The 27,961-nt window shown below is 49.6% G+C and overlaps 1 protein-coding gene across 1 annotated transcript; it reads left to right on the forward strand.

Moving 5' to 3' along the window:
* Positions 1 to 402: 402 nt before the first annotated feature.
* LAD1 (ladinin 1) lies at positions 403 to 26,511 on the forward strand. Its single transcript, XM_038748677.1, has 10 exons — positions 403 to 474; positions 15,326 to 15,451; positions 16,078 to 16,849; positions 17,654 to 17,755; positions 19,080 to 19,123; positions 20,350 to 20,422; positions 20,780 to 20,920; positions 22,598 to 22,687; positions 22,969 to 23,049; positions 24,593 to 26,511. Exons 1-10 carry the CDS (start codon positions 437 to 439, stop codon positions 24,596 to 24,598), a joined length of 1,473 nt encoding a protein of 490 aa, XP_038604605.1. The 5' UTR covers positions 403 to 436; the 3' UTR covers positions 24,599 to 26,511.
* Positions 26,512 to 27,961: the final 1,450 nt, after the last annotated feature.

Here is a 27,961-nt window from a genome sequence, read left to right on the forward strand (position 1 = left end):
CAATCCCCATTTCACAGATGAGGGAACTGAGGCACAGAGAAGTCAAGTGACTTGCCCAAAGTCACACAGCTGACAAGTGGCGGGATCGGGATTTGAACCCATGACCTCTGACTCCAAAGCCCGTGCTCTTTCCACTGAGCCACGCTGCTGGGGGAAAGGGCCAGGGGCCACTCGGGCCCCCGGGGGAGCCTCGCCCTGGGTTTGGGTGGCACCCCAATGTTTCCAACGGTGCCGCTGGTCGGCACATTACGGGCCGGCGGGGCGGGGCCCGGTGGCGCCCACCTGGAGGGGTCCGAGGACCAGGTGAGGAGGGGCGGGACCAGGTGAGGAGGGAGGGGAGGGACCAGGTGAGGAGGGAGGGGAGGGGCCGAGGCGAAGGGCACTCCTGGGGCCGTCCTCGGCCTGGCAGCGCGGGTGCCCGCCGTCCTCGGGGACCATGTCTTTCCGGGAGAAAAACTGGTCTAAGCTGTCCAGGTGAGTTCGCCCAGATGTGTGTGTGTGTGTGAAGGTTGGGAAAGAGGGGGTCCCGAGGTCCAGGCCTCCACCCCCAATCAATCAATCGTATTGATTGAGCGCTTACCGTGTGCAGAGCACTGTACTAAGCGCTTGGGAAGTACAAGTTGGCAACATATAGAGACGGTCCCTACCCAACAGTGGGCTCACAGTCTACCCCCAGGTCTCCATTCATTCATTCATGGCTCAGTGGAAAGAGCCTGGGCTTGGGAGTCAGAGGTCGTGGGTTCTAATACCGGCTCCGCCACATATTATCAATCAATCAATCAATCGTATTTATTGAGCGCTTACTGTGTGCAGAGCCCTGTACTAAGCGCTTGGGAAGTACAAGTTGGCAACATATAGAGACAGTCCCTACCCAACAGTGGGCTCACAATCTAATAATAATAAGAATAATTTTGGTATTTGTTAAGTGCTTACTGTGTGCCAAGCACTGTTCTAGGCACTGGGGAGGATACAAAGTGATCGGGTTGTCCCATGTGGGGCTCACAGTCTTAATCCCCATTTTACAGATGAGGTAACTGAGGCACAGAGAATAATAATAATAATGATAATGATGGCATTTATTAAGCGCTTACTATGTGCAAAGCACTGTTCTAAGCGCTGGGGAGGTTACAAGGTGATCGGGTTGTCCCACGTGGGGCTCACAGTCTTAACCCCCATTTTACAGATGAGGTCACTGAGGCACAGAGAAGTTAAGTGACTTGCCCAAAGTCACACAGCAACAAGTGGCAGAGCTGGGATTTGAACCCATGATCTCTGACTCCCAAGCCCATGCTCTTTCCACTGATCCATGCTGCTTCTCTTATGTCTGCTGTGTGGCCTTGGGTAAGTCACTTAACTTCTCTGAGCCTCAGTTACCTCATCTGTAAAATGTGAGCCCCACGAGGGACAACCTGATCACCTTGTATCTCCCCCACCAGCGCTTAGAACAGTGCTTTGCACATAGTAAGTGCTTAACAAATGCTATCATTATTATTATTATTTATTAAGCACTTAGAGTGTGCTGAGCACTCTATGCTGAGCTTTAATTCTATTTGTTCTGACGACTTTGACATCTGTCTACATGTTTTGTTTTGTTGTCTGTCTCCCCCTTCTAGACTGAGTCCGTTGTTGGGTAGGGTTCGTCTCTATATGTTGCCAACTTGTACTTTGCAAGCGCTTAGAGTACAGTGCTCTGCACACAGTAAGTGCTCAATAAATACAATTGAATGAATGAATGAAGGTACTAAGCGCTTGGGAAAGTTAGAGAAGCAGCGTGGCTCTGTAGAAAGAGCCCGGGTTTGGGAGCTAGAGGTCATGGGTTCTAATTCCGGCTCCGCCACTTGTCAGCTGTGTGAATTTGGGCAAGTCATTTAACTACTTGGTGCCTCAGTTACCTCATCTGTAAAATGGGGATTAAGACTGTGAGCCTCACGGGACAACCTGATCACCTTGTATTCCCCCCCCCCAGTGTTTAGAACAGTGCTTGGCACTTAGTAAGTGCTTAACAAATGCCATCATTATTATTATTACAATAAAACAATAAAGAGTGCCAATCCCAGCCCGCAAAGAGCTCAGTCTGTGAAGGGAAGGAAAAACACTTTTAAAACAAGAGTAAAACACTGGCTCTAACAGTAACAGAGCAGTGGACCTTTGGGAGACCAGTGCAGCAGACTGGTGTGGGGCAATTGCCCGAGGAGTTGCTCTCCTTTTTTTTTATGGTATTTGTTAAGCGCTCTCTCTGTGCCAGGCACTATACTGAGCGCTGGGAAGATACATGCTAATCAGGTTGGATGCAGTCCCTGTCCCACAAAGTGCTCACAGTCTTAATCCCCACTTTACAGAGGAGGTAACTCCAAAGCCCCCCAAGCTCAGGATCCCCCTTCTCCAAGAACTAGGGGGTCCGGGAGCCCCCTTCTCTTTGCACCTCCGTCCGCTGGCCCCGTTCGTCCCCATCCTGGACGCCGGGAGCCCGGGGAGGGAAGGATGGGTGAGATGAGCCCGAGGTGGAGGAAGGGGTAAATAATAATTGTGATATTTGTTAAGCGCTTACTGTGTGCCAGACACTGTACTAAGCGCTGGGGTGGATACAAGCTAAGTGTCTTTCTTTATTTGCTGTATTGTACTTCCTAAGCGCTTAGTACAGTGCTCTGCGCACAGTAAGCGCTCAATAAATAACGATTGAATGAATGAATAATCAGGGTGGACACAGTCCCTGTCCCACTTGGGTCTCCCAGTCTCCATCCCCATTTTACAGATGAGGTCACTGAAGCACAGAGAAGTGAAGTGACTTGCCCAAGGTCACAGATCAGATAAGCGAATGTGGGATTAGAACCCACGACCTTCTGACTCTCAGGCCCGTGCTTTATCCACTATGCCTCAAATCGCAAAACTCGGACTGGTCTGGCAGCTTCTTCTTAAGGAGAAGCACCATGGTTTATTGGAAAGAGCCCGGGCTTGGGAGTCAGAGGTCGTGGGTTCTAATCCCGACTCCTCCACTTATCAGCTGTGTGACTTTGGGCAAGTTGCATAACTTCTCTGAATCTGTTACCTCATCCGTAAAATGGGGATTAAGACTGTGAGCTCCCCGTGGGACAACCTGATTACCTTGTATCTACCCCAGCGCTTTAAAACAGTGCTTGACACATAGTAAGCGCTTAACAAATACCATTTTTATTATTATTATTCTTGTCCCGGGTGGATGGGGAGGGGGTTGGGGGAGAAATTTAGCGGTATTGCTGGATTGAACTGAGATTAGGTCCCACCTCCGTGCAACTGAGAGACCCTCGGGGACCCCAGGGCCATGGGCTGGGGGATCCGCTGCAGGGGCTTCCAAGGCCTGGGGAAGAGCATAGGGGCAGCCCGGGCGAGGGGGGAGAGAATATCCCCTCCCAACTCCCATCCCGGCCCTAGCTCTAACCCCCAAGACAGGGAAATGGGGTGGGAGGGGACTGAGAGGGCAGGATTAAGCCCTGGGAAAAAGAGGAAGGAGTTTAAAAAGGCGGGTGGGAGGAGGGAGGGAGGGGGCGTTGTCCAAGTGAGAACCTCCTTGGACCCGTGTCCCTAGGATGATTTGAATTTCTTCCTCCGAAACCCTTTGCCTTTCTGTCCAGAAGGGAAAACAGGTTCTATTCTGGGGGAGAAAGCTAGCTGCGGGGAGTCTCCCGGAAACCTGTGCGTTTCCAAGGGACTGGACGGGAAGGAACTCTCAGCTCCCAGCCCTGCTGCAAGCCAGGGGCCACCAGCAGCGTTAGCTAGCCACGGGGGTGAGGTACACAAGGCCCACAACAGGGCCATTCTGGGTCAGAACAGGCCCCAACCAGCCAGCGCGATGGCTGCCCTCATTCATTCATTCAATCGTATTTACTGAGCGCTTATTGTGTGTAAAGCATTGTACTAAGTGCTTGGGAGAGTACAATATAACAGTAGACACATTACTTCATTCTGACCTTGTGGTGATGATGATAATAATAATAATAATGATGGCATTTATTAAGCAGTTGGATGGGGCTCCCCTCTTTCTCCCTAGTGTTTTCCCTGCGGACTCCGCTTCTAACCTCCTTAATGCCTCCCTTCCCATCTGCACTGCTCATGATGGAAGTCAGAGAGGTCTGAGAGAGAGTCAGGAGTGCTAGGTTCTAGTAACTGATCTGCCCTCCACTCTGCTCTGTGACCTCAGGGAAGTTACTTCACCTCTCTGAGTTTGTTTCCTCATCTGTAAAATTGGAGGAATAAGTCCTACTTATCTCCCCACCTCACACAGCAGTGACTTTGTGAATGAGGTGGTCGTTGTGGGAAAAAATGAGCTGTGGAAAACAGGCGTGCTAGAAAAATTCATTAAAGGGTGAATTGTTATATACTCATCTTGAACTCTACTGATAATCTTGGTCTGCCTGGTGTTCTGTGGCAATAGTAATAATGATTGTGGTATTTGTTTCAATCAGTCACATTTATTGAACACTTATTGTGTGCAGGGCACTGTACTAAGCGCTTAGGAGAGTACAGTGCAATATAACAGACCCATTCCCTGCCCACAGCAAGCTTACAATCTACAATCTCCTTCCTCTCCCCCTCCCCATCCCCCCCACCCTACATCCTTCCCCTCCCCACAGCACCTGTATGTATGTTTTTACAGATGTACTACTCTATTTTACTTGTACATATTTACTATTCTATTTATTTTATTTTGTTAATATGTTTTGTTGTCTGTCTCCCCCTTCTAGACTGTGAGCCCATTGTTGGGTAGGGACTGTCTCTGTATGTTGCCAACGTGTACTTCCCAAGTGCTTAGTACAGTGCTCTGCACACAGTAAGCGCTCAATAAATATGATTGAATGAGTGAATGAGGGGGAGACAGACAATATAAATAAATTATGGATATTTATGTAAGTGCTGAGGGCTAGGGGTGTGGGTAGTGAATAAAGGGAACAGGTCAGGGTGACACGGAAGGGAGTGGGAAAAGAGGATATTAGGGCTTTGCCAGGAAAGCCCCTTGGAAGAGATGTACCATCAGTAAGACTTTGAAGGCAGGGAGAATAATTGTCTGTCAGGCATGAAATGGGAAGGCATGTTCCAGGCCAAAGACAGGAAGTGGGTGAGAAGTCGGCAGTAAGATAGATGAGATAGAGGTACGATGAATAGGTTGGCATTAGAGGGGAGAAGTGTGTGAACTGAGCTGTAGTCGGGGATTAATGAGGTGACGTAGGAGGGGTCAAGGTGATTGGTGCTTTAAAGCAGATGGTAAGGAATTTCTGCTTGATGTGGAGGTGGCTGGGCAACTATTGACGGTTCTTGAGGAGTGGGGGAAATATGGACCGAACGTTTTTGTAGAAAAACAATCTGGGCAGCAGAGTGAACTATGGACTGCTGTGGGGAGAGACAGGAGGTAGGGAGGTTAGCAAGGAGTAATCAAAGTGGGATAGAATAAGTGCTTGGATTAATATGGTAGTTTGGAAAGAGAGGAAAGAGCAGATATGAGTGATATTGTGAAGGTCAAACTGACAAGATTTAGTGACAGATTAATTAATTCATTCAATCGTATTTATTGAGCACTTACTCATAGATTGAATATGTGGGTTGAATGAGAGGAGTCAAGGATAGCACCAAGGTATGGACTTCTGAGACAGGAAGGATGGTGGTGCTGCCTATAGTGATGGGAAAGCCAGAAGGAAGATAGGGTTTGGGTGGGAAGCTAAGGAGTTCTGCTTTTGACATGTTAAGTTTGAGGAGATGACAGGACATCCAAGTAGAGATGTTTTGAAGGTAGGATGAAATGTGAGACTGCAGAGAGGGAGAGAGATCAGGATTGGAGAAGTAGATTTGGGAATCATCCTCATAGAGGTGGTAGTTGAAGCCATGTGAGCAGATGAGTTCTTCAAGGGAGTGGGTGGAGATGGGAAATAGAAGGGGGCTCAGAACTGAACCTTGAGGGATGCCCACAGTTAGGGGCTGGGAGGCAGAGGAGGACCCCATGAAAGAGACTGAGAATGGGCATCTAGAGAGTTAGGAGAAGAACCAGGAGAGGACAGTGTCAGTGAAGCCTAGGTTGGATAATGTGTCCAGTTGGGGGGGTGGGGGGAGAGGGGTGGTCAACAGTGTCAAAGGCAGCCAAGAGAGCAAGGAGGATTAGGATGGAGTAGAGGCCATTGCATTTGGCAAGAAGATCATTTGTGACCTTTGAGAGGGCAGTTTCTGTGGAATGAAGGGGACGGAAGCCAGATTGGACGGGGTCGAACACTTACTCTCTGCCATGCACTGTACTAAATGCTGGAGTAGATAAAAGATAATCAGGTCCCACGTGGGACTCACATTCTAAGTAACAGGGCGAATGGGTTTTGAATCTCCATTTTGCAGATGAGGCTCGGAGAAGTTAAGTGACTTGCCTAAGGTCGCTCAGACAGCAGACCTGGGATTTTAACCCAGGTCCTCTGTCTCATGTGCTCTTTCCACTGGGCCACACTGCTTCCCCCAAGATGCATTTCTCTACCTTCCAACCGCTATGGGAAGAAATTTCCTATTGAAGTAGTAGTACTAGTTGTAGGAAGAACAATTATTGTTTACTCCATACAAAGCACTATACTAAGTAGTGGGAGATAGATGAGAATTAAACAGGGTTTCTGTCCCTCCCCAGGAGGAATCCAAAGTGCATATCTCACAACTGAGAAGTGTTAGCCTGTGGTGGTATTAAGTGCTTACTATGTGCCATGCACAGCACTGAGCACTGGGGTAAATACAAGATAATCAGGTCCCTCAAGGGGCTCACCTTCTAAATAGGATGGAGAACACGTGTCAAATCCCCGTTTTACATGCAAGAGAACTGAGTCACAGAGAAGTTGCCATGGTAACACAGAAGGTAAGTGGTAGAGCTGGATTAGAACCCAGGCCCTCTGACTCTCAGGTTTGTGCCCCTTCCACTAGAACACACTGCTTCCCTGGTGTTAGGGAAACCCAGTTTGGGAGTTGGACTGAAAGTGGCTGTGTAATCCTAGGCAAGCTTCCAGACCTCTCTGGGCCTTAGCTTGGCCCCTTTCCGATGTGGTGGGAAGGGAGCCTAACCAAGTGGAGAAGACTTAGTAACTTTATAAAAATTCTGCCCTACTGCAAGTAAGCTGTCATCACATGAGTGAATAATAATAAAAAATATACCCCCTTGGTTTTATAGAGCATTTTATCTCCAAAGAGCCCAAAGTACTTTGATCTCTGCCCTCCGTCCTTCGGATGACAGGGAAGGGTGGGGGTGATTTTCCCTATTGTACACAGAGAAACACCGAGACTCAGAGAAGGGGAGGCATTTGCCCCAGATCACACAGTGCATCAGGAGTTGAACCAGGTTAGAACCCGGGTTTGCTGTCTTCCCACCCAGGGCTCTCCTGCAGCTGGGTCAGCCTCCCAGGGTCAGATGGGAGTGGGTGACCCGAGGCAAGGTGAAATGTGCCGGCAGGTGGGAAAGAGGGGAGATTGTATAAAGAGCAGAACTTATTGCCGGGAGTTCCATCCCCAGTCAATCAGTCAGTTGTATTTATTTAGTGCTTACTGGATGCAGAGCTCCAGTACTAAGTGCTCAGGAGCTTCCTATCAGTGGAGTTGGTAGAGTTCCCTGTCCACAAGGAGCTTGCAGTCTAGTGGGGCTATAGAATTTGGAGTCAAGTAGCTCTCTCCATTCCCTTTTGAACAAGAAACAATGTGGCATAGTGGATAGACTGCAGGCCCGGGAGTCAGGAGGACCTGAGGTTTTGGGTTTTTTTGATGGCATTTATTAAGCGCTTACTATGTGCAAAGCACTGTTCTAAGCGCTGGGGAGATTACAGGGTGATCAGGTTGTCCCACAGGGGGCTCACAGTCAATCCCCATTTTACAGATGAGGTAACTGAGGTGCAGAGAAGTTAAGTGAATTGCTCAAAGTCACACAGCTGACAAGTGGTGGAGCCAGGATTTGAACCCATGACCACTGACTCCGAAGTCTGTGCTCTTTCCACTGAGCCATGCTGCTTCTCTAGGAGTTCTAATCCCAGCTCCACCACTTGTCTATCATGTGACCTTGGGAAAGTCACTTGACTTCTCTGGGCCTCAGTTACCTTGTCTGTAAAATAGGGATTAATACTGTGAGCCCAGTGCCAAACAGGGACTGTGTCCAACCTGATTAGCTTGTGTCTACCCCAGTACTTAATACAGTGTCTGGAACATGGTAAGTGTTTAACAAATACCATTAAAAAAAAAGTATCTTTGAGGTGGTTGTTTCTCCCCTAGCGGGAAGCTAAGCACAAAGAGAGGACCAATGCCCTGCTCAAGAGCAGGCCGAGAGGCCAGAGCAGAGGCCTGTGCCCTAGCTCCTGGCAGGGACGATGCCCAGATACCCATTACAGTATCCACGACCACATGTGGCCTCCTTCCTCACCAGTGGTATTTATTGAGCACTTACTTTGTGCAGAGCACTATACTGACTGCTTGGGAGCATACAGTACAACAGATGTGGTAGACACGTTCCTTGCCCACAGTGAAATTACAGTCTAACACGATTCTTCTTTTTATGTTTGTCTCCCTTGTTCCTGTGAATGGGGAATGTGTTGCTTCTTTATTCTGTATTTCCCAAGGGTCTGAAACAGTGCAATGTGTTGAGTGCTCCATAGTCATGATGATTAATTGTAGCATTTTTTATTCATTCATTCATTCAATCGTATTTATTGAGTGCTTACTGTGTGCAGAGCACTGTACTAAGTGCTTGGGAAGTACAAGTCGGCAACATATAGAGACGGTCCCTACCCAACAGCGGGCTCACATTCTAGAAGGGGGAGACAGACAACAAAACAAAACATATTAACAAAATAGAATGAATAGAATAAATATGTACAAGTAAAATAAATAAATAGAGAAATATGTACAAACATATATACATATATACAGATGCTGTGGGTAGGGGAAGGAGGTAAGGCGAGGGGGGATGGGGAGGGGGAGGAACTTATTATGTGCTAAACACTGGAGTAGATTCAGTTGGATCAGATCAGACACTGTCCCTATTCCATGGGGACACGGGGCTCTTGGCTTAATGGGAAAGAGAACAGGTATCTTATCTCCATTTTTCCAGATGAGGATACGCAGGCACAGAGCAGTTGAATGACTCACCCAGGGTCACACTCACCCAGGGTCACCCAACAGGCAGTGACAGAGCCAGGATTAGAACCCAGGCCTCCTAACTCCCAGTCCTGATTACTGTTCCCCTCCTGCACCCTTCGTTCCCACCCTCTGCTTTTCCTTGCTCTGCCATGGCAGCAGGAAGTGGGGGAGGAGGAGTGAGGAGGCCCGCACCCCCAGGGTGTGGGCAACCCTGCACAGCTGAGCACCAGAGCCACCCCTTCCGTCAGACCACAGCTCCCTTGATTAAACACACGGTAGCAGAGGGAAGCTCCATGGAGCCCTATTAAAAAACAACCCGAGGAGGGATGGAGGTGTGAGTCACTGAAACTCGAGCCACTTGGCCGCCCTGCCTCTGTCTGGCCTGTGCTCTGCTTGAAAGTGTTCACCAGGCACCCCTGCTCTTCCTCTCTCCTCTTCCTCTCCGCTTCCCTTACCACATGGCCGAGCTGGGCTGCTGGGGGTTTCTGGCTGGCCCTACACAGCCCAGCCCTGTATTAATGATTCACCAACACTCCATGCTTGTGCAGCTTCTTGCCCTGACATTCTTCATTGGGGCTGACCAGCCCTTGGATAACCCTAACTGACCGCCTGTCCTCTGCAAGATGTTCCAGCAGGAGGCCGGTGATGACAAGGCGATCCTGGGTGCCCGGGAGCAGGACATGAATGAGGACAAGGGGCAAGGTCCCAGGGGGACCGGACTACCTGCTCTGGAATAGTTTGAGAGAGTGAGGCTGCATCAGTGGGGTGAGAGGAGGGTTCGGACTCCCAGGATGCATTAGGAGGGGATCGGCACCTCTCAGTCCCCCAGTGGCCAAGTAGCCTGATAGGACTAGAAATGATGTAGGACACTGGGGTATTTTCAAGGAGTTTTTGCTCTTCCGATAACTCAGGTCAATTGACCTTTGGCCAAGGAAATTTCCAGAGGTCATTTTGTCTGTTCCTCTGCCTCCACCCACAGCGACAGAAAGATCCTCAAATTAAACTTGCTTCAGTCACCCCTTGTTCACTCTCCTTCTTTCTTGCTACTTGTTGGTTTGCTAAGCCCCCATTGGGGGGCTATGAGGATCTCCCTTACGGGGTAGGACTTGGTATGGGGAAGCCTGGGTTGCTGACGATTTCAGAGCAGGGATCTAGGCTGTGCCCTCAGACAGAGAGGAGGCCCCAAGGGGCTAGGGCCACAAACTGGACTGGAAGACTGGGTCATTTAGGGGGAATTCCAGTCTGGGGTTGTCCTCAAGTCAGCACTCTCTAAGTCCCCTCACCTCAGGAAAGACAGAAAGCAAGAAAACAAAAGCAGGGATCTAGGCTGAGCCCTCAGACAGGGAGGAGACCGCGAGTGGCTAGGGCCACAACCTGGACTGGAAGATTGGGTCATTTAGGGGGCGTTCCAGCCTGGGGTCGCCCTCAAGTCAACACTCTCTAAGTCCCCTCGCATCAGGAAAGACAGAAAGCAAGAGAACAAAGGTGAGTTTGTGTCTAGGACTGCCCCCAGGACCTCCGAATGGTTTGGGCCATGCTGTCTCCACCCTCTGACCTCTCACTCCTAGGAGAATTTAGAGGGGGTCATCAGAAAATTAATCAATCAATATTTATTGAGCATGTACTGAGTGCAGAGGACTTGGGGGCACACCTGAAAAGAAACATACCCTCCCTGCTTTCAAGGAATTTCCAGGGTAATGAGCAGAAAAGAGGGCTGAGGCAAAGTTCAAGGAGCTGGGGCTGTTCAACCTGGAGTAGAGGAGGAGGAGGGAGCTGAGCAGTGGCTTTGGGAAGGGAGGTCCTGGTGGCCTGAGAAATTTACTAGATCCTCCGCAGGGGTAGGTTGGATCTGGTAATGTAAACACTGCCTTCAGGCTCCAATAAAGACAGCTCAGTAGAGGTAGTTGTTTACAGATTCAAGTTGCAGCAAGACAGAGTTAGGTTAGAGGCAGTTAAGAACTTTCTGACTGTTAAAGATGTGAGACCTAGGAATGAAACAGCCTTGAGAGAGGATGTGGTATTCCCCTTTAAAAAATGGTGTCCGCCCACCATGTCCTCCGGGCAGACCTTTCTGGAGGGAGGGTGTTGGCCCAAATGCCCCTCAGACCTTGTCATGTTGCTAGTGTCTCAGCGAATAGTCAAGGAGGAATGGCAGAACTGTGAACTTTGTATCAATGCCAGCAAGGTTGAAAACACACTGAAGTCAAAAAAGGCTGCCCAGGGAATGGGATGGGCTGCTCAGCTGGTGCAAAGGAATGGGATGAAGGTCTTGGGCAATGAAGATTGGGATGGCTGCCAATTAGAGAAGCAGCGTGGCTCAGTGGAAAGAGCAGAGGCTTTGGAGTCAGAGGTCATAGGTTCAAATCCCGGCTCTGTCACTTGTCAGCTATGTGACTGGGCAAGTCACTTAACTTCTCTGTGCCTCAGTTACCTCATCTGTAAAATAGGGATTAAGACTGTGAGTCCCATGTGGGACAACCTGATCACCTTGTAATCTCTCCAGCACTTAGAACAGTGCTTTGCACATAGCAAGTGCTTAATAAATGCCATTATTATTATTATTATTAATAATTATTATTCCTTCTGGGGGCAGCAGGCTGGAGGCTCCAGAGGAGAGGTTGGGGGCTAAAGGACAAGGGAGGCAGCCTGGAGAGCATGGGAAAGCACTCTTTGCCATGGGGTTGGGAAAGAAAAACCTGATACTGGAGTAGGGCAATCAGATGGGGTGAGTCCATGTCCACCTCAGTAGTAGTAATAATTTTTATTAAATGCCCTTTGTGTGCAAAGCACTGTACTGAGTGCTAGGAGAAATACACGTATGAGCATAAAACATGGTTCCTGTCCCTTGTGGGGCTCACAATCTAAAAATTACAACCTTAGCTGTAATTGGTCTGATTTATTCCTCTCCCCTGCTTTACAGGCAGGGAAGACAGTGGGAAAAAATAAACCCCGATACTATCCCCCAGCAATCAATCAATGGTATTTATTGAGTGATTGAAGTGTGCAAGCTCTTGGGACAGTAGAATGAGTAGACATGATCATGGTCATGAGTTCTAATCCCGGCTCTTCCACTTGTCAGCTGTGTGACTTGGGCTTAATTTAACAACTTGTCTATGCCTCAATTCCCTCATCTGTAAAATGGGGATGAAGACTGTGAGCCCCACGTGGGACAACCTGATTACCTTGTATCTCCCCCAGCGCTTAGTACAGTGCCTGGCACATAGTAAGCACTTAACAAATACCATCATCATTATTATTATTATCTTTGCTCTCAAGGGGCTTACAGTCTAAAGTCAGAGACCAACAGTAGAAAATAAATTTCAGGTAAAGGAAGCTACAGAGTATAAGGATATTGTCATGAGAGTGGTGAGTGCCTGTGTGCTTAAAGGGTGAGACTAAGGCAGCAGGGAAGGAAGATAGGGTAGGGTGGGGATGAGAGGTTAGTGTTGGAAGGCTTCCTGAAGGAGATATATCAGTGGGGTTTGGAAGATGGGGAGAATGCTGATCTGGAGATTGATCAATCAGTGGTATTTATTGACCACTTACTGCATTGAACACTTACATCTCCTCCAAGAGGCCTTCCCTCACTAAGCCCTCATTTCCTCTTCTCCCACACCCTTCTGTGTCACCCTTGCGTTGTGGATTTCCACCTCTCTCTCAGCCCCACAGCACTTATGTACATAGCCATAATTTATTTGTTTATTTCAATGTCTATAAGCACTATACTAAGCTCTTGGGGGTGTGTGGGGAACAACACCAGACAATCGTCCGTCTTTCCCCCTGCACCAGTCATCCCACCCACTGCCTCCAAGCTGGACTGCTCGTACACCATGGCATATTCCTAAAGATAATCAGAGATTAGCTGTTTTTGTGAGTCCCTCGTTCACAATTCAAGCTCTCAGATCTTCGTTAGTGAGATTCGCTCTTGTAATCAATCAATTGTATTTATTGAGTGGCTACTGTGTGCAGAGCGCTATACTAACTGCTAGGGAGAGTGAGTACAATATATCAGAGTTGGTAGACATGTTCCTTGCCCAAAACGAGCTTACACTCTAGAGTGGGAAACAGACATTAAAATAAACAAATAAATTATGGCTTTGTACGTAAACGCTGTGGGGCTGAGGGAGGGGTGAAAAAACAGAGCAAAAACAATTGTAAGGGTGACACAGAAGGGAGTGGGAGAAGAGAAAATGAGGGCTTAGGGAAGGCCTCTTGGAGGAGTTGTGCCTTCAGTAAGGTTTTGAAGGCAGGGAGAATAATCGTCTGTTGGGTATGAAGGGGGAGTAGGGGGGCATTCCAGACCAGTGGCAGGATGTGGGTGAGAAGTCGGTGGTGAGATAGATGAGCTTGAGATATGGTGAGTAGGTTGGCATTAGAGGAGCAAAGTGTGTGGACTGGGTTGTAGTGGGAGAGCAGCGAGGAGGGAGTAAGGATTTTCTGTTTGCGGAGGTGGCTGGGCAACCACTGGAGGTTCTTGAGGAGTAGGGAAACATGGACTGAACATTTTTGTAGAAAAATGATCTGGGCACCAAAATGAAGTATAGACTAAATTGGGGAGAGGCAGGAAGGTCAGCAAAGAGGCTGATACCATAATCAAGGCTTAGAATAGGGTAAGTGATTGGATTAACTTGGTAGCAGTTTAGATGGAGAGGAAAAGGCAGATTTTAACGATGTTGTGACAATTGAACTAACAGTATTTAGTGACAGATTGACTATGTGGGTTGAATTAGAGAGATGATTCGAGGATAACACTAAGGTTACAAGCTTGTGAGACAGAAAGAATGGTGGTGCTGTCTACAGTGACAGAAAAGGCATGGGGAGGATAGAGTTTGGGTTGGAAGGTGAGGTGTTCTCTTTTGGACATGTTAAGTTTGAGAAGATGGCAGAACATTCAAATAGAGATGTCTTGAAGGCAGGAGGAAATTTGAGACTGCAGAGAAGGAGAGAGATCAGTGATGGAGATGTAAATTTGGGAATCAACCAAATAGAGGTAGCATTTGAAGCCATGGGAGCAAATGAGTTCCCCAAAGAAATGGGTATAAATGGAGTATTGAAGGGGACCCAGAACTGAGCCCGTTGTTGGGCAGGGACCGTCTCTATATGTTGCCAGCTTGTACTTCCCAAGTGTTTAGTACAGTGCTCTGCACACAGTAAGCGCTCAAAAATACGATTGAATGAATGAAAGTACTCCCATTGTCAGAGGGTAGGAGGCAGAGGAGGAGCCTGCAAAAGAGAATGAGTGGCCAGAGAGAAAGAGAAGAACCAGGAAAGGACAATGTCAGTGAACCCAATATTGGATAATGTTTCCAGGAGCAGGGGGTGGTCAACAGTGTTGAAGGCAGCTGAGAGGTTGAGGTGGATTAGGATGGAGTAGAGACCATTGGATTTGTCAAGAAGGAGATCATTTGTGACCTTTGAGAGGGTGGTTTCTGTGGAGTGAAGGTGACATAAGCCAATTGGAGGGTTTCGAGGAGAGGAACTGGAGACAGTGGATATAGACAACTCACTGAAGTAGTCTGGAGAGGAATGATAGGAGAAAATGCCATCTTAGATGGTTTGAAGGGGTAGTCTGTAGGAAAATTAATTGTCAAAAAGAATACACTGTGTTGATACAGGCTGTCTTTGGGTCCCATAACTGTGGCTTGCCAATAAATATATAGCCCCTAGATGGACTTGCAGAACACCTTGCTGGGGGAATCATGGACCAAATCACTAAATTCCTTATAAATCCATTTCAGCACCCTAATCTGTGCTTTTCCAATCGGGTCCTCTCAATTACCTTGGGGATCTGGTCCAAACTCTCATTATCTGGGGCAGGAGAGGTGTCTTTGTGCCTCACATTTCGCTGCCTGACACAAGAACCTTTTGCAAAAATGGAATAGGTCAGCACCCTTGCCTCTGAACAGTAGCAGCAGCAACACCCTCCACTCCAGGTTCCAGGGGCCCCAAGCTGGAGCGACCCTGGGGCGCAGCCATCTGCAAGGTCCACTTATCTCCAACCTGACCAGGAGGAGGAGGAGGAGGTGGTGGTGGCAGGGAGGGGTGCAGAGGCTAAGGGTGGAGCACAAACCGTGGATCTAACCCTTCTTGTACCTAGAAGGCTTTAACAAGGGAACAAAGCACCCCACAAGGGGACCCTCCCTACCCCCACATGGCCTGACCAGGAGGCTGTCGCCATTGCCTCTGGCTCCAGGATCTGACCCAACCCCTTGTCCTGCAGCCTGGCCAAGCAGTGGTCGCTGGAAGATGAAGAGGAGGTGAAGAGGGAACGACGGAGAAGATACCGCAACTTGAGTTCCTCTACAGATGATGAAGCCCCCAGTAGTGGCCAGCAGGCAGTGGAGAGGTGAGATGGGGCGGGTCGGAGGTGTGTGTGTCAGGGATCCCCCCCAGGAATGGAGGCCCGGTCCAGCCATGCCATGCCCCAGTTTCCCCCTCTAACTCGGCACTGCTTCTTCCTCTAAAAATTCCCTCTCCCAAGCTCCATCCCCTCCAATCCAGTTTGGGGTTAGTCCCTCAGCCTAGATTTTCTTGGAATTACCCTGGGTCAGGGGGATGAGGGGAGGTCCTGGCTGGGCCAGGAGTAGGATGGGGTGGAGAAACTACAGACCAACCCTGGCTTTCCTCTCAGGCTGTTTCCAAGTCCCTAATTCCCCACCATCCCCCAAGCCCTAGGGTTCTGACTCCACCAGCTTCTCCTTCCACATAACAGGCCCACACCCAGAGTTCCAAGGGGAGACAATATGACTTTCCCATAAAGCTCTCTGTTGGAGTGGGGAGAGGGCAAGCCTTTTCTCAAGGCCAATTCTTTCACCAGAAGATAGCCCCAGGAGCCAGGCAGGCAGGACTGTGCCAAGTGAGAATGATTCATTTTTCCTCAAGTCCCAAGGTCCTCCCCAACCTGGCCTCTTCCCCTGAAGCCTCCCCACACCTAGTCCGGATTCCAGGTGACTTCTCCCTTGGCCATTGCAGGCTCCCCAGTGTGGATGAGGGCAATGTCCTCAAGTTGTCATCACCACCCTCTCCTGACCAGGACGAAGCTTTCGAGGCTGTACTGCGGACGGGATCCGAGCGGCGGCAGAGGAGGCAGGCAGAGCCTGGGCAGAGCCAGAGGAAGGAGAGGAAGAGAACAGAGAGTAACTCAAGTCAGAAGCAGGATGAAGTAGCGGGGAAGAGCCAGATGCAGGAGAGACAAGAAGCCGAAGCCAGAGAAAGTGAGGGACAGGAAGCAGAGGCTGGAAGGAGCAAGAGACAGGAAGTAGAGGCTGGAGGGAACGAGAGACAGGAAGCAGAGGCTGAAGGCAGTGAGAAGCAGGAGAGACATGAAGCAGAGGTTGGAGAGAGTGAGAAGGAGAGACAAGAAGCAGAGCCTGGAGAGACCAAAAGGCAGCAAGTGAAGCCAGTTGGACACCAGGGCCCAGAACAGCCCCAGGACTTAGGGACAAAGCAGAAGGAAGTACCTCGTCCACCTCCCCGTCAGAGACTCATCAGGGAGCATAGGAGACTGCAGGCTGAAGGAACCACTGGGTCAGGCAAGGAGGAGAAACATCTGAAGGGAGTAGAACCCCGAGGGAAGAAGGCAGAGCCTCTGGCCTCTGCTCTGGGCCAGGATACTCCAACTGGAGACCAACCGAGACCTGAACCATCAGGACAGAAGGTCTCTGCTAGGGAAAATCAGAGAGAAGAGCAGAAAGTGACAGCACTACCAATAGGAGCTGTGTGTGGGAAGCCCATCACTCTTCAGGTCAGTGGCAAGCACTCAGAATTTCTCCAGGATTCCCCCTCTTCGCTTTCCATCCCTTCTCCCCATTCCCCACATGGGAATACAGCAATGCCTAGTGAAAAAAGTTCAGGCCTGGAAGTCAGGAAAGTTGAGCTCTAACTCTGGCTCCACCACTTGACTGCTGTGTGGAGCACAGGCCTCAGTTTTCTCATCTGTCAAAAATGAATGTAAAATAGCCATTTGTCCTCCCTGGTCTTAGACTGTGAGCCTCATGTGGGAGAGGGCTGTGTCCAATCTAATTATACTATATCTACACCAAGCACAGTGCTTGGCACAGAGTACATGTCTAGCAAGTGCCACAATTATTATCCTTCTTTCCCCTCCAGCATCCTGGGCAGCAGGGTAGGACTACCTGTGGCACTTGGACATTTGTCTGAAGGCCTGCAGAGAAGCTGGAACATATTTTGGGACAAGGCAGGGGGTACCCATAAAAAATCATTTACTGGGCCCCTGACCCATCCCTTCATGCCCATCCCCCACACCACTCCTTCCCCCAAGGGCACCATATAGGCCTGACAAAATGGGGATTTGCCCAACTCATAGGCAGAGGTAGCCTGACCCTGCTGGATGGGCATCTTTGTGTCAGCCACCCTCTGAGGCCTCATTAGACCATCCCTCCTTGCCCGCCACTCTGAGCTTCCTGCTGTCCCTTTGACAGAGCAGAGTGTGGGGTGGTAGGGGTGGCTGTAAAGCGTTCTTCAGACTGGTGCATCCCATCATTCCCAGGATCCCAGCCTGAGCCCTCTGGTCTCTCCCTTTGTCCAGGTGAAGGTTGGCAGGGCGGAGGCAGATGAGGTCACCTCTCCCACCCAGAGTACGTGCAACATTTCCCTCATGCGTGCCAGTCCTAGAACCATCTCCTTCCGGGTAAGAGCCAAGGTCTTCTGGAGGGTGGGAACCGGTGGGTCGCCAAGCCACCAAGGACCGAGGAGGGCTTTCCCTGTAGAGGGAAGGGATTCAGGTTAGACACTGGAAAACCTCCCCAACAGGGAGGGCAGTTGGAACAAGGAAGGCTGAGAATCACCTTTTCTAAGTGCTTTAGAAATCGATCAGTGGTACTTATTGAGTATTTACAATGTGCAGAGCACTGTACTAAGCGTTTGAAAGAGCAAAATATAACTGAGTTGGTAGACACATTCTCTGCCCACAAGGCTCTTACAGTCTAAAGGGGGAGACAGACATCAAAATAAATTACAGGTAAGTACATAAGTGCTGTGGGGCTGAGATCCAAACGTAAGGGTAACTCAGAAGGGAGAGAGAGTAGGGGAAATGAGGGCTAAGTGTGGGGAGGCCTCCTGGAGGAGATGTGATTTTAGTAAGGCTTTGAAGGTGGAGAGAGTGGTGGTCTGTCAGATATGAAAGGGGAAGGAGTTCCAGGCCAGAGGGAAGACATCGACGAGGGATCGGTGGTGAAATAGACGTGATCGAGATACAGTGAGTAGGTTGGTGTTAGAGGACTGACGTGTGTGGACTGGAAACACAGGAAATTCTCATCTCTCTGGAATGGGTTTGTACTATCAAGAAAATCAACTGTCATCCCACCTTCCCTGGAGTAGGGGAGGGAACAAGGGGGATGTTTGGATACGGGTTGACCGGGAGTTGGTGTGGGGAAATAGGCTACCTCAGCCCTGGGAGGCAACCGAAGGATGAGAGGCATGAACAGCCGGATGGGACTAGGCCACTGCCTGGCCCATGTGTGGGACATTTAAGGTTGAAGCCCAGCCTAGAGGCAGGGGGTTGGGCTAAACGACCCCAAGAGGTCATTTCTTGCCTGAGGATTCTTGAATTCCAACATTTCAATGGGGCAAGCTTAGGTTCCCATGAGGCCCTGTGCTCTTGCAGTTTTACCCAAGCCAGACCACCCCTAGCATTAACCAGGGGAACCTCCTCCGCTCCCCACTCTTCCCCACTCCTTTCATTCTTGGCCAGAGAGCCAATCACAGATTCTGAGGGCTGGAAGGGACCTCAGGGTCTCTGCCCAGCCCCCTGATTCCAGACTGGTGAGCCCACAAACCACCCCAGACCCCTGGGTGTCTGTCTCCAGGGCTGGGAGTACATGACTGCCTTAAGGCATCTGCTCCATTGTCTAAATTCCTGGTGGCTTGGCAGCCTCTCCTTGGTTCTAACTCCATTTCCCCTTGCTGCAGCTTAGTGCTCCTTCTTCAGTGATGTCTTTCCTTGTGCTTTCCAGGTGAAGTCCAAGAAAGAGAGCTCAGAGATGCCCTTCACCCGCAGGTGAGAGGGGAGTCTTTCTGGCTTGGACCCCATTACAGAGGGGACAAAATGGGAATACCAGGGGAAGGGGGAATCTTGGGGCTAGGGGAGACAATCCCCAGCTCACCCCAGACATCCTCCTGTCAATTTCCCTCGGCACCAACATGTCAGAGCCAAGACAAGCCCTGAGCAGAGTAGGGGTGGAGTGATGGCAGGTGGGGAGGTTGACCTGGAACCACAAGTCCAGGGAAGAGCAGGAGCAACCAAAATGTTGTAGAGCGAGAAGGTTGTCCGGGCAGCAGCGTGGGCTGATGTTGGCTTCCAGGCAGGGCCAGGGATGGAACACCACATTTTTCCTCCTGTACAGCAGGTGGAAGACTTGGGTTGTCCTTGGGGACATTGCTTGCCCTCACCCTGGGTAGAGGTGGAGGGTGGCAGAAGGGCAGTTGGTGATACTCAGTGTCACAGAGAGGGGACAGTCCTTTAACAGCCTAGCCTAGTGAAAGAGCACAGTCCTTAGAGTCAGGGTAACTGGGTTCTAATCTAGCAATTTAATTTCTCTGAGCCTCAGTTACCTCATCTGTACAATGGGGAAAAAATACCTGTTCTCCCTGGCTCTTAGAGCGTGAGCCCCATGTGGGACAGGGACTGTGTCCAACCTGATTGTCTTTTATCTACCCCAGAGTTTAGTGCAGTTCTGGGTTCATCGTTAAGCACTTAAGAAATACCACAGTGATGATTATTATTACCTTGAGCCCTGGTGTTTGAGGTCAGAGCAGAGATATTAATAATAATAATGGCATTTATTAAGTGCTTACCATGTGCAAAGCACTGTTCTAAACGCTGGTGATCAGGTTGTACCCCGGGGGGCTCACAGTCTTCATCCCCATTTTACAGATGAGGTAACTGAGGCATAGAGAAGATAAGTGACTTGCCCAAGGTCACACAGCTGACATTGGCGGAGCTGGTATTTGAACCCATGACCTCTGACTCCACAGCCTGTGCTCTTTCCATTGAGCCACACTGCAGCCTCTGGTGTGAGAGGGGTTGAGCACAGGCCTTGGGAGTGCCTGGGTTGTGGTGCTTGTTCCCCTTGTCTCTGACAGGTATGAGCACAACTTCCTGGGAAGAGTGTGTGACCCTCAGAGGCTGCCTGGGCCCTAGGAGGAGAAGGAAGCTTCCTGGGAGAGATACTGACTGTTTGTTTTTGTTGGGATTTTTTGTCATCTGCTCCCCTACCTGCGCAGTGCCAGCATGAGGATACCACCCAGTAGGGTCAAATTAGAGGAGAAGCTGGAAAAATACAATTCTGCTGTGCAGGTCAGGGGTGAGGAGGTCTGAGGAGGGCCTGCCCTAGGTGTGGGGGAATCAAGGGCAGGCCCTGCTCTGTATGGGATGGGGGTGGGACCCGGGGCCCGAATCGGATGTGGGAGATAAAGGGAAAACCCGGTCACAGGGAGGGGCGGGGGGCTGGATTAGGTGTGGGGGTGGAAGAGCAGGCCCAAGGAAGGGAGGAGCGATGGGCTGGTCTAGGTGTTGGGGGCGTTAAAAGGCAGGCCTGGTCCTGCGGAATGAAGGGGAAGAGACGGGGTCTGGACTAGGTGTCGGGGGTAGAGGGCAGAAGGTGGGGAAGGGAAGGTGGTATGGGAAGCAGAGGGATGCTGCCGTTGGTTTCAGAGATCAGAATCCATCAAGTGTCCCAGTTCCTCCCGGACCGATTTGGTCGTGGCGCCTAAGGGTGTGGCCAGCAAGCGGAGCCTCTTTGAGAAGGAACGGGTCAGCTCAAACCGGGCCGAACTTCCCACCTCCCATCGGAAGGTGAGCATGCAGCTGATGGAGGAATTGCCCTCTGGAACTGAAGGAGTAGCAGGATGAGCAGCAGCAGCAGGAGGAGTACCACCAGCAGCAGTAGTAGCATCCAAAATAGCAAAAACAGCAGTGGTAGCAGCTATAGTAATAGCAGCAAAAATAGAAGTAGTAAATACTGAGCACCCATTGGATACAGTATATGGTACTGAGAGTAAGCGTTAATTAAGTTCCGTTGATTGGGAAGGAACAAAACAGATTCATTCAATCGTATTTACTGAGCACTTACTGTGTGCAGAGCACTGTACTAAGCGCTTGGGAAGTACAAGTTGGCAGCATATAGAGATGGTCCCTACCCAACAGCAGGCTCACAGTCTAGAAAGGGGGGGGACAGACAACAAAACAAAACATATTAACAAAATAAAATAAATAGAATATGTACAAATAAAATAGAGTAATAAATACATACAAACATATATCCATATATACAGGTGGTGTGGGTAGGGGAAGGAGATAAGGCGGGGGGATGGGGAAGGGGAGGAGGGGGAGAACAGATAAAACAGATAAATTATACCCTCTCTACTCACAAGTCCCCTCTAGTTGGGGAGATAGGCCTGAAAATATTTACAAATAGAGTAGTCAAAGGAAGTCAAGGAACATGGAGTTGAATGGTTCAGTGCTGCAGATCAGAAGATACAAGTGTCAGTGATTCTGGTGGGTTAGTATGACGAGGTGCTGGGAACGACTTGGAGAGGGTGAGTCATTATAGGAAGTGAGGTTTGAGAAGGGCGTTGAATGTGGGTAGCACTGTGGTCTGTCAGACTTGGGAAAGGAAGGAGCCCTTAATAATAATGATGGCATTTATTAAGCACTTACTATGTGCAAAGCACTGTTCTAAGCGCTGGGGAGGTTACAAGGTGATCAGGTTGCCCCACAGGAGGCTCCCAGTCTGAATCCCCATTTTACAGATGAGGTAACTGAGGCCCATAGAAGTTAAGTGACTTGCCCAAAGTCACACAACTGACAATTGGCAGAAATGGGATTTGAACCCATGACCTCTGACTCCAAAGCCGGTGCTCTTTCCACTGAGCCACGCTGCTTCTGAATAGTATGGGTGGGGGATGGAGGCTGGAGAGGCAAGAATGAGGGACAGTTGGAAAATTGTCTTGGAAGGGGCAAAGAGGACAAGTTGGGGACTCCTTGGGTGTACCTGCCTAGACCAGACTTTCATTTGCATATGCTGATGAGCTGTGACTCCTCCCTGCAATACACTGAGTTATAATAATAATAATTTTGATATTTAAGTGCTTACTCTGTGCCAAGCATTGCTGTACGCACTGGGGTAGATACAAGATAATCAGGTTAGACATAGTCCCTGTCCCACATGGGGCTCACAATCTTAATCCCCATTTTACAGATGAGGTAACTGAGGCACAGAAAAGTTATCATCATCAGTGGTATTTATTGAGTTCTTCCTGTGTGCAAAGCACTGTTTCTAAGCACTTGAGAGAGTACACTACAACAGAATTCGTAGACGTGTTCACTGCCGACAGTGAGCTCACAGTCTACTTATAAGAATTGCAGTTTCACGTTTGCAAATTCTTTTCAATTCTCCCTGCCCGCATGGTGGTTGTTCCGGGGTCCCACGTGCCCTTCCCCTTACCCGGATGCATGGGTCTCTCACTTTAGGAGGAGCTGAAGCTCTCAGGGGTGGTGACATCGCGGCTCAACCTGTGGATCAGCCGGAGCCACAAATCCAGGGAGGACCAAGTGGCCAAGGTAACCGGCCTCCTCCCTCTGGGCCATGGGTGCCTCTACTTGGGGGTGGGAAGGGAGGGTTATGGCAGGGATAGACCAGTACAGAGTAGGTTCAGTCCTGCTCCTGGTCTATCGAGGTCCTTATTCCTCCTGCTCCACCCAGCCTACCTCTAGGGCCTTCTCAGTTTTTTTCTCATTCCAGTTTCCTTTTCTCTTTTCGCTTTCTTCCCCCTTCTTCTCGTCTTTTCCTCCTCCTTGTCCTCCTTCTTTTCTACCTTTTCTATCCCACATATCCCCCTCAGGATGTGCAGAGGGAGCCTGCTGCTTCCATCAAGGGACCTCTCCAGGGAGACAAAGTCACCACCTCTTCCACTGACACACAGGTAAGAGCCGTGGCTGAGCGGAGGAGCTAGTGGAGTCTGAGCCCCTAAGACCTGCTAACTTGGTGTGGCCTTTCCTTTCTCCCCACCCACTTTGAAGCCCCCATTGGCCACAGTTGCAAACCTGGGGATGGGCATTCCTGTTGCCCTGAGTGGCACCAGATACTCATTCATTCATTCATTCATTCAATCATATTTACTGAGTGCTTACTGCGCACAGAGCACTGTACTAAGCGCTTGGGAAGTACAAGTTGGCAACATATAGGGATGGTCCCTACCCAATAACAGGCTCACAGTCTAGAATGGGGAGACAGACAACAAAACTTAACTTGTGGTCAGGTGTCAAGTCATCAGAACAAGTAGAATTAAAGCTAAATGCACATCATTAACAAAATAAATAGAATAGTAAATATGTACAAGTAGAATAGAGTAATAAATCTGTACAAACATATATACAGGTGCTGTGGGGAGGGGAAGGAGGTAGGGTGGGGGGGATGGGGAGGAGGAAAGGAAAAAGGGGGCTCAGTCTGGGACTCCACACCTACTGCTCTGTTTTGGGGCATCAAATAGTAGCTGGGAGAACCAAAGCCACCAGCTGTGCTGCAGGCCCCTCCTCGAAAGTGCCTGAACCTCTGACTCAGAAACATCCAGTCTGGGGTTAATTTCCTGGCCAAAGGCCCATGATCCTTTCAGCCCCTGCTCCTTTTCTTGCCAGTTCCCTGCCATCCCCACACCTTCCATGTCCTGCTAGGCTGGCCCAGCCTGGAAAAATTCCAGGTTGGCTCTGTTTCCAAAGGCTGTGTGTGACCTCACTTATATAAGCAACTACCCTCCTTTAATAAAGGAGCGGGCAGTCTGGCCACTATCAACCAACCAGGCAACCAGCAGTCTGGAAACCTGCCTTGAGTAGAGGCCTAGACCAGTCCTATGCTGGTGGCTGATCATGTACTTGTGGCTAGTCATGTGTCTGTGGCTCAGTGTCCAGTTGCTTTGTAGGGTAAAAAGTATGAGAAGTGTCACTTCCCCTTCCTCCTACTCACCTCACTCCTGACTTTGCAGCAACAAGGTTAAAGAGAAAATGGTTGGCCCCTTATTAAGGCCTCCCCATGAAACAAGGGCTAAAAACCACATCCTTGGCCTGGCCATATTTATTCATTGAGTGCTTGCTATGTGCAAAGCATCGTACTAAGTGCTTGGGAGAGTACAATACAACCAAGTTGTCAGACATGTTTTCTGCCCCCAGTGAGCTTATGGCATTTATTAAGCACTTACTAAATGCTAAGAACCTGGGTAGATATGTTACCCTTCAAGACCAATTGGGGTTATGGGCCTTACTGCTATCATGCTCTTCCAAGCACTTAGTACGATGCTCTGCACACAGTAGGTGGCCAATTAAATACCATTGATTGGAAGCATTTAGGATGGAGAAGAGAAGGTGGATCAGGAGGCAGGCCTTTGCACTCTGGAGCTGAGCTCGCCCAAGAATAACTGTGTTTTCCATCTGGGATTGAGTCCCCCAGTCTGACTATGACCTTTGCCCCCACAGCTGTAGCAGGAAGTGCCTCAGAATCCACCAGCCGGGCTTGGACCCCACAGACCTTGCTCTTGCCCTTCGCTCCTGCTCTGCTTCTCCTACTACTGCTGACCTTGGAACCTGCTGGGATTGGACTCCAGGTCCTGGAGGGGGACCAGGGAGCTTCTGGGAGGACTGGCAATCTCAGAGGGAGCTGGCTGGGGTTGAGGACTGAGAGAAAATGAGGGCAACAAAATAGTTGCCTTGTTCTGAGATGTTTCTCTATCTGAGGCCCCGGTGTTTGCCTCAGTGCTGGGGTCATGCCCTCTGAGGACACAAGGCTGTGAATCTGTGAAGCTGATTCAATCCTCCCACTCAGCTCTATGGAAGGCCTCTGTACAGTAGACATGGGGACCAAGCACAAAGAAGCCACAGAAGAATAGAAATAGTCACTTCTCCCTCCAGTGCACCACCTCTACCAGTGACCCCAGGGTGGGTTGCCTAGTGGAATCTCTCAGCCACCAGATTTGCTTCTTTCCTTCCCCAGTGTGTTTCTCCATCTGCTTCTGGAGCTCTCTGGGACTCCCCCATCCACCCTTCCCTGTCACCCTCCTTTCTTTATCCTAAACAGCTATAGGTCCGAAACCTCAAAGGAGGTGTGAAAGGCGGGGAAGACCCAAACAGGCAAGCTTCTTCCAAGCTGCCCGCTGTTCATCCTTTCATTTAGACAGTCTGCCCCCCTACCAGTCCCCTAACCAATCAGTACAACATGAATTTAACACTTGCTGGGTTCCGAGTACTGTTTTAGATTATTATTTAATGCTTGCTGGGTTCAGAGTACTGTTTTAGAGTATTATTGTTTCCCCACTCCGTGTATTATTATCATGCTCCTCCATCTTTGTTTCTCCACTCCTCGCTGTCTTTCTCTTCTTCCGTCCTCAAGCACCAAGCCCCTACTTTTTGCTGTGGATATATGAGAGAGGGTACAGGGGATTCTGAGTGTAGAAAGGCCCCAACCCCAGCCTGTTTTGTAGTAGCCCCTGAACCTTGGACCCCAAAGAGGCCAGCATAGTTTCGCCAGCCCCCCTTGCCTCCTTGGGGAAGTGAATGGTCATTTGTGCCAAGTGAGTGATAAAGAAGGCAGGTGCCACCCAGTTCAGTCTGTTTTGAGGCAGAGAGAAGGAGGGAAAGAGACTACTCACACATTGGCCACTTGGGCCGATTACCCACCAAGGCTGAGATCAGGCTGAACCTGAGGGAAAAGATGGCCCCCAGTGGTGAGACACGGACCCGGAACTAGCTTGAACTTGGACACAGGGCTGGCTGAAATTCATAGATAACATAGCCAGTCAGTGGTATTTCCTCTCTAAAGCCCGGGCTCTGGCTGGCGGAAAGGGTCGGGGGCATCCATAGCTTTTAGTTTTCCAACCTGTGGCAGATGAGTCACTCATCTCTCCGCTGAGTAGGTTTGAGCTAGCTGACCGCCCTTTCCTTTCAAAGGAGAATTACCACTGGCCTCAGCCTCTGTGGGCTCATACTCTGGTTCCAGACATTTCCTCAGGTTTGGGGGTGTTTGGGGATGTTTGGGGGTGTGCTAGGAAAGGACCAGTCCAGAGGCTGTGCTGCAACCTGGGCCCCAGCCTGACCTGCCTGAGGTTAATCTCTGGGAGTGCCTACAGCAGGGGGGCCCCTGAGGGTTGGGGGGCAGGAGGGGCTGGCCTGGCTCTTGGCCCTGTGAGGAACTCTCCTGAAGTCTCCTGGCATCACTACCGTGGAGCGTTATCGTGGCTGACAGGCTCCGTCGAGCCTTCCTCCCTTCTCCCCACTCCCCTGCCCCCTGCTTTCAAGGTGGTATCCTGATGGAAACTGCTTTCCTGGTTCCTAAACCAGGGGATTAATTCATGATTCTGTGGAGAAGCTTTTGTCTTGAATAAAATCATAGTTGTCCTATACCCTTTTTCCCCATCTTTTTGAGATTTAGTATGGGGATGGGGGAACGGATACTGGGGGGTTGGGAAGGCCTATTCCTTTGAACAGGTTGGTCAGCCTTTCCAGGTTCATCTGAGCCTGTGGAAATTCTGGGCCCCCAGGCCAGGATGGGGAAAAGAGGAGGGCAGCTCAAGATGCACACCCAGCTCCCTCTCTTCCAGTCCCACTCTCCCCATAATCTCCCTCTGCTCCCTTACCTTTCTGCCCATTCTCCTGACTAGGTACTGAGAAATTTTAGAAAACACATTAATCAATACTTTATATTTATTATGTGCTAACTGTTTGCAGAACACTGTACTAAGTTCTTGGGAGAGAACACTATAGTAATTGGCAGGCTCAGTCCCTGCCAACAATGAGTTTACACTCTAGAGGGGGAGACAGACATTAAAATAAATTAAAGATATATATGTAAGGGCCATGAGGCTGAGAGTGGGAGAATATCAAGTGCTTAAAGGGTAGAGATCCCAGTACGCAGGCAATGATGATGGGGGAGAGGAAAATGAGGACTTAGTCGGGGAAGGCCTCTTGGAAGAGATATGATTTTAATAAGGCTTTGAAGGTAGGGAGAGTGATGGTCTGTGGGATATGGAGAGGGAGTTCCAGGCCAGAGGGATGATGTGGGCAAGAGGCTCATGCTTAAATTGATGAGACTGAGGTACAATAATTAGGTTGGCATAAGAGGAGTGAAGCATACATGTTGGATTGTAGAAATCAATGAGATTGAATAATAATAATAGTGGTATTTGTTAAGCATTTACTTTGTGCCAGGCACTATACTAAGTGCTGAGGTGGATACAAGCAAATGGGGTTGGACACAGTCACTGTCCCGCTTGGGGCTCACAGTTTCAATCCCCATTTTACAGATGAGGTAACTGAGGCACAGAGAAATGAAGTGACTTGCCCAAGCTCACACAGCAGACAAACGACAGAGTTGGCATTAGAACCCATGACTTTGACTCCCAAACCCGTGCTCTATCCACTATGGCATGCTGCTTGTCTAATGAGAGGGGATGAGCTGATTGAGAAGTAGAATTTGTTAAGCACCTACTAAGTGCCAATCACTGTACAAAGAGTTGGGATATATACATTCATTCAGTCATATTTACTGAGCGCTTACTATGTGCAGAGCACTGTACTAAGCGTTTGAGAAGTACAAATTGTCAACATATAGAGACGGTCCCTACCCAACAACAGGCTCACAGTCTAGAAGGGGGAGACAGACAACAGAACAAAACAAGTAGACAGGCAAATCAAACACAGTCGCTGTCCCAAGAGGAGCTAGTAATCTGAGGAGGGAGATCGGGTATTTAATCCACATTTTACAGATGAAGAAATTTAGACATAAAGAAGTTAAGCAGCTTGTCCAAGGTCACACAGCAGACAAGTGGTAGATGTGGGATGAGAACCGACAAG

The sequence above is a fragment of the Tachyglossus aculeatus genome, chromosome 7 (genome assembly GCF_015852505.1).
Source record: "Tachyglossus aculeatus isolate mTacAcu1 chromosome 7, mTacAcu1.pri, whole genome shotgun sequence".
Classification (NCBI taxonomy): Eukaryota; Metazoa; Chordata; class Mammalia; order Monotremata; family Tachyglossidae; genus Tachyglossus; species Tachyglossus aculeatus.

Excerpts from the sequence above, each read along its gene's own strand:
- LAD1 (XM_038748677.1), top strand. The coding sequence starts at position 437 with ATGTCTTTCCGGGAGAAAAACTGGTCTAAGCTGTCCAG. Across the intron at positions 19,124-20,349 it reads GAGATGCCCTTCACCCGCAG|TGCCAGCATGAGGATACCAC; the intron begins GTGAGAGGGGAG and ends CTACCTGCGCAG. Across the intron at positions 22,688-22,968 it reads GGGAGGACCAAGTGGCCAAG|GATGTGCAGAGGGAGCCTGC; the intron begins GTAACCGGCCTC and ends TATCCCCCTCAG.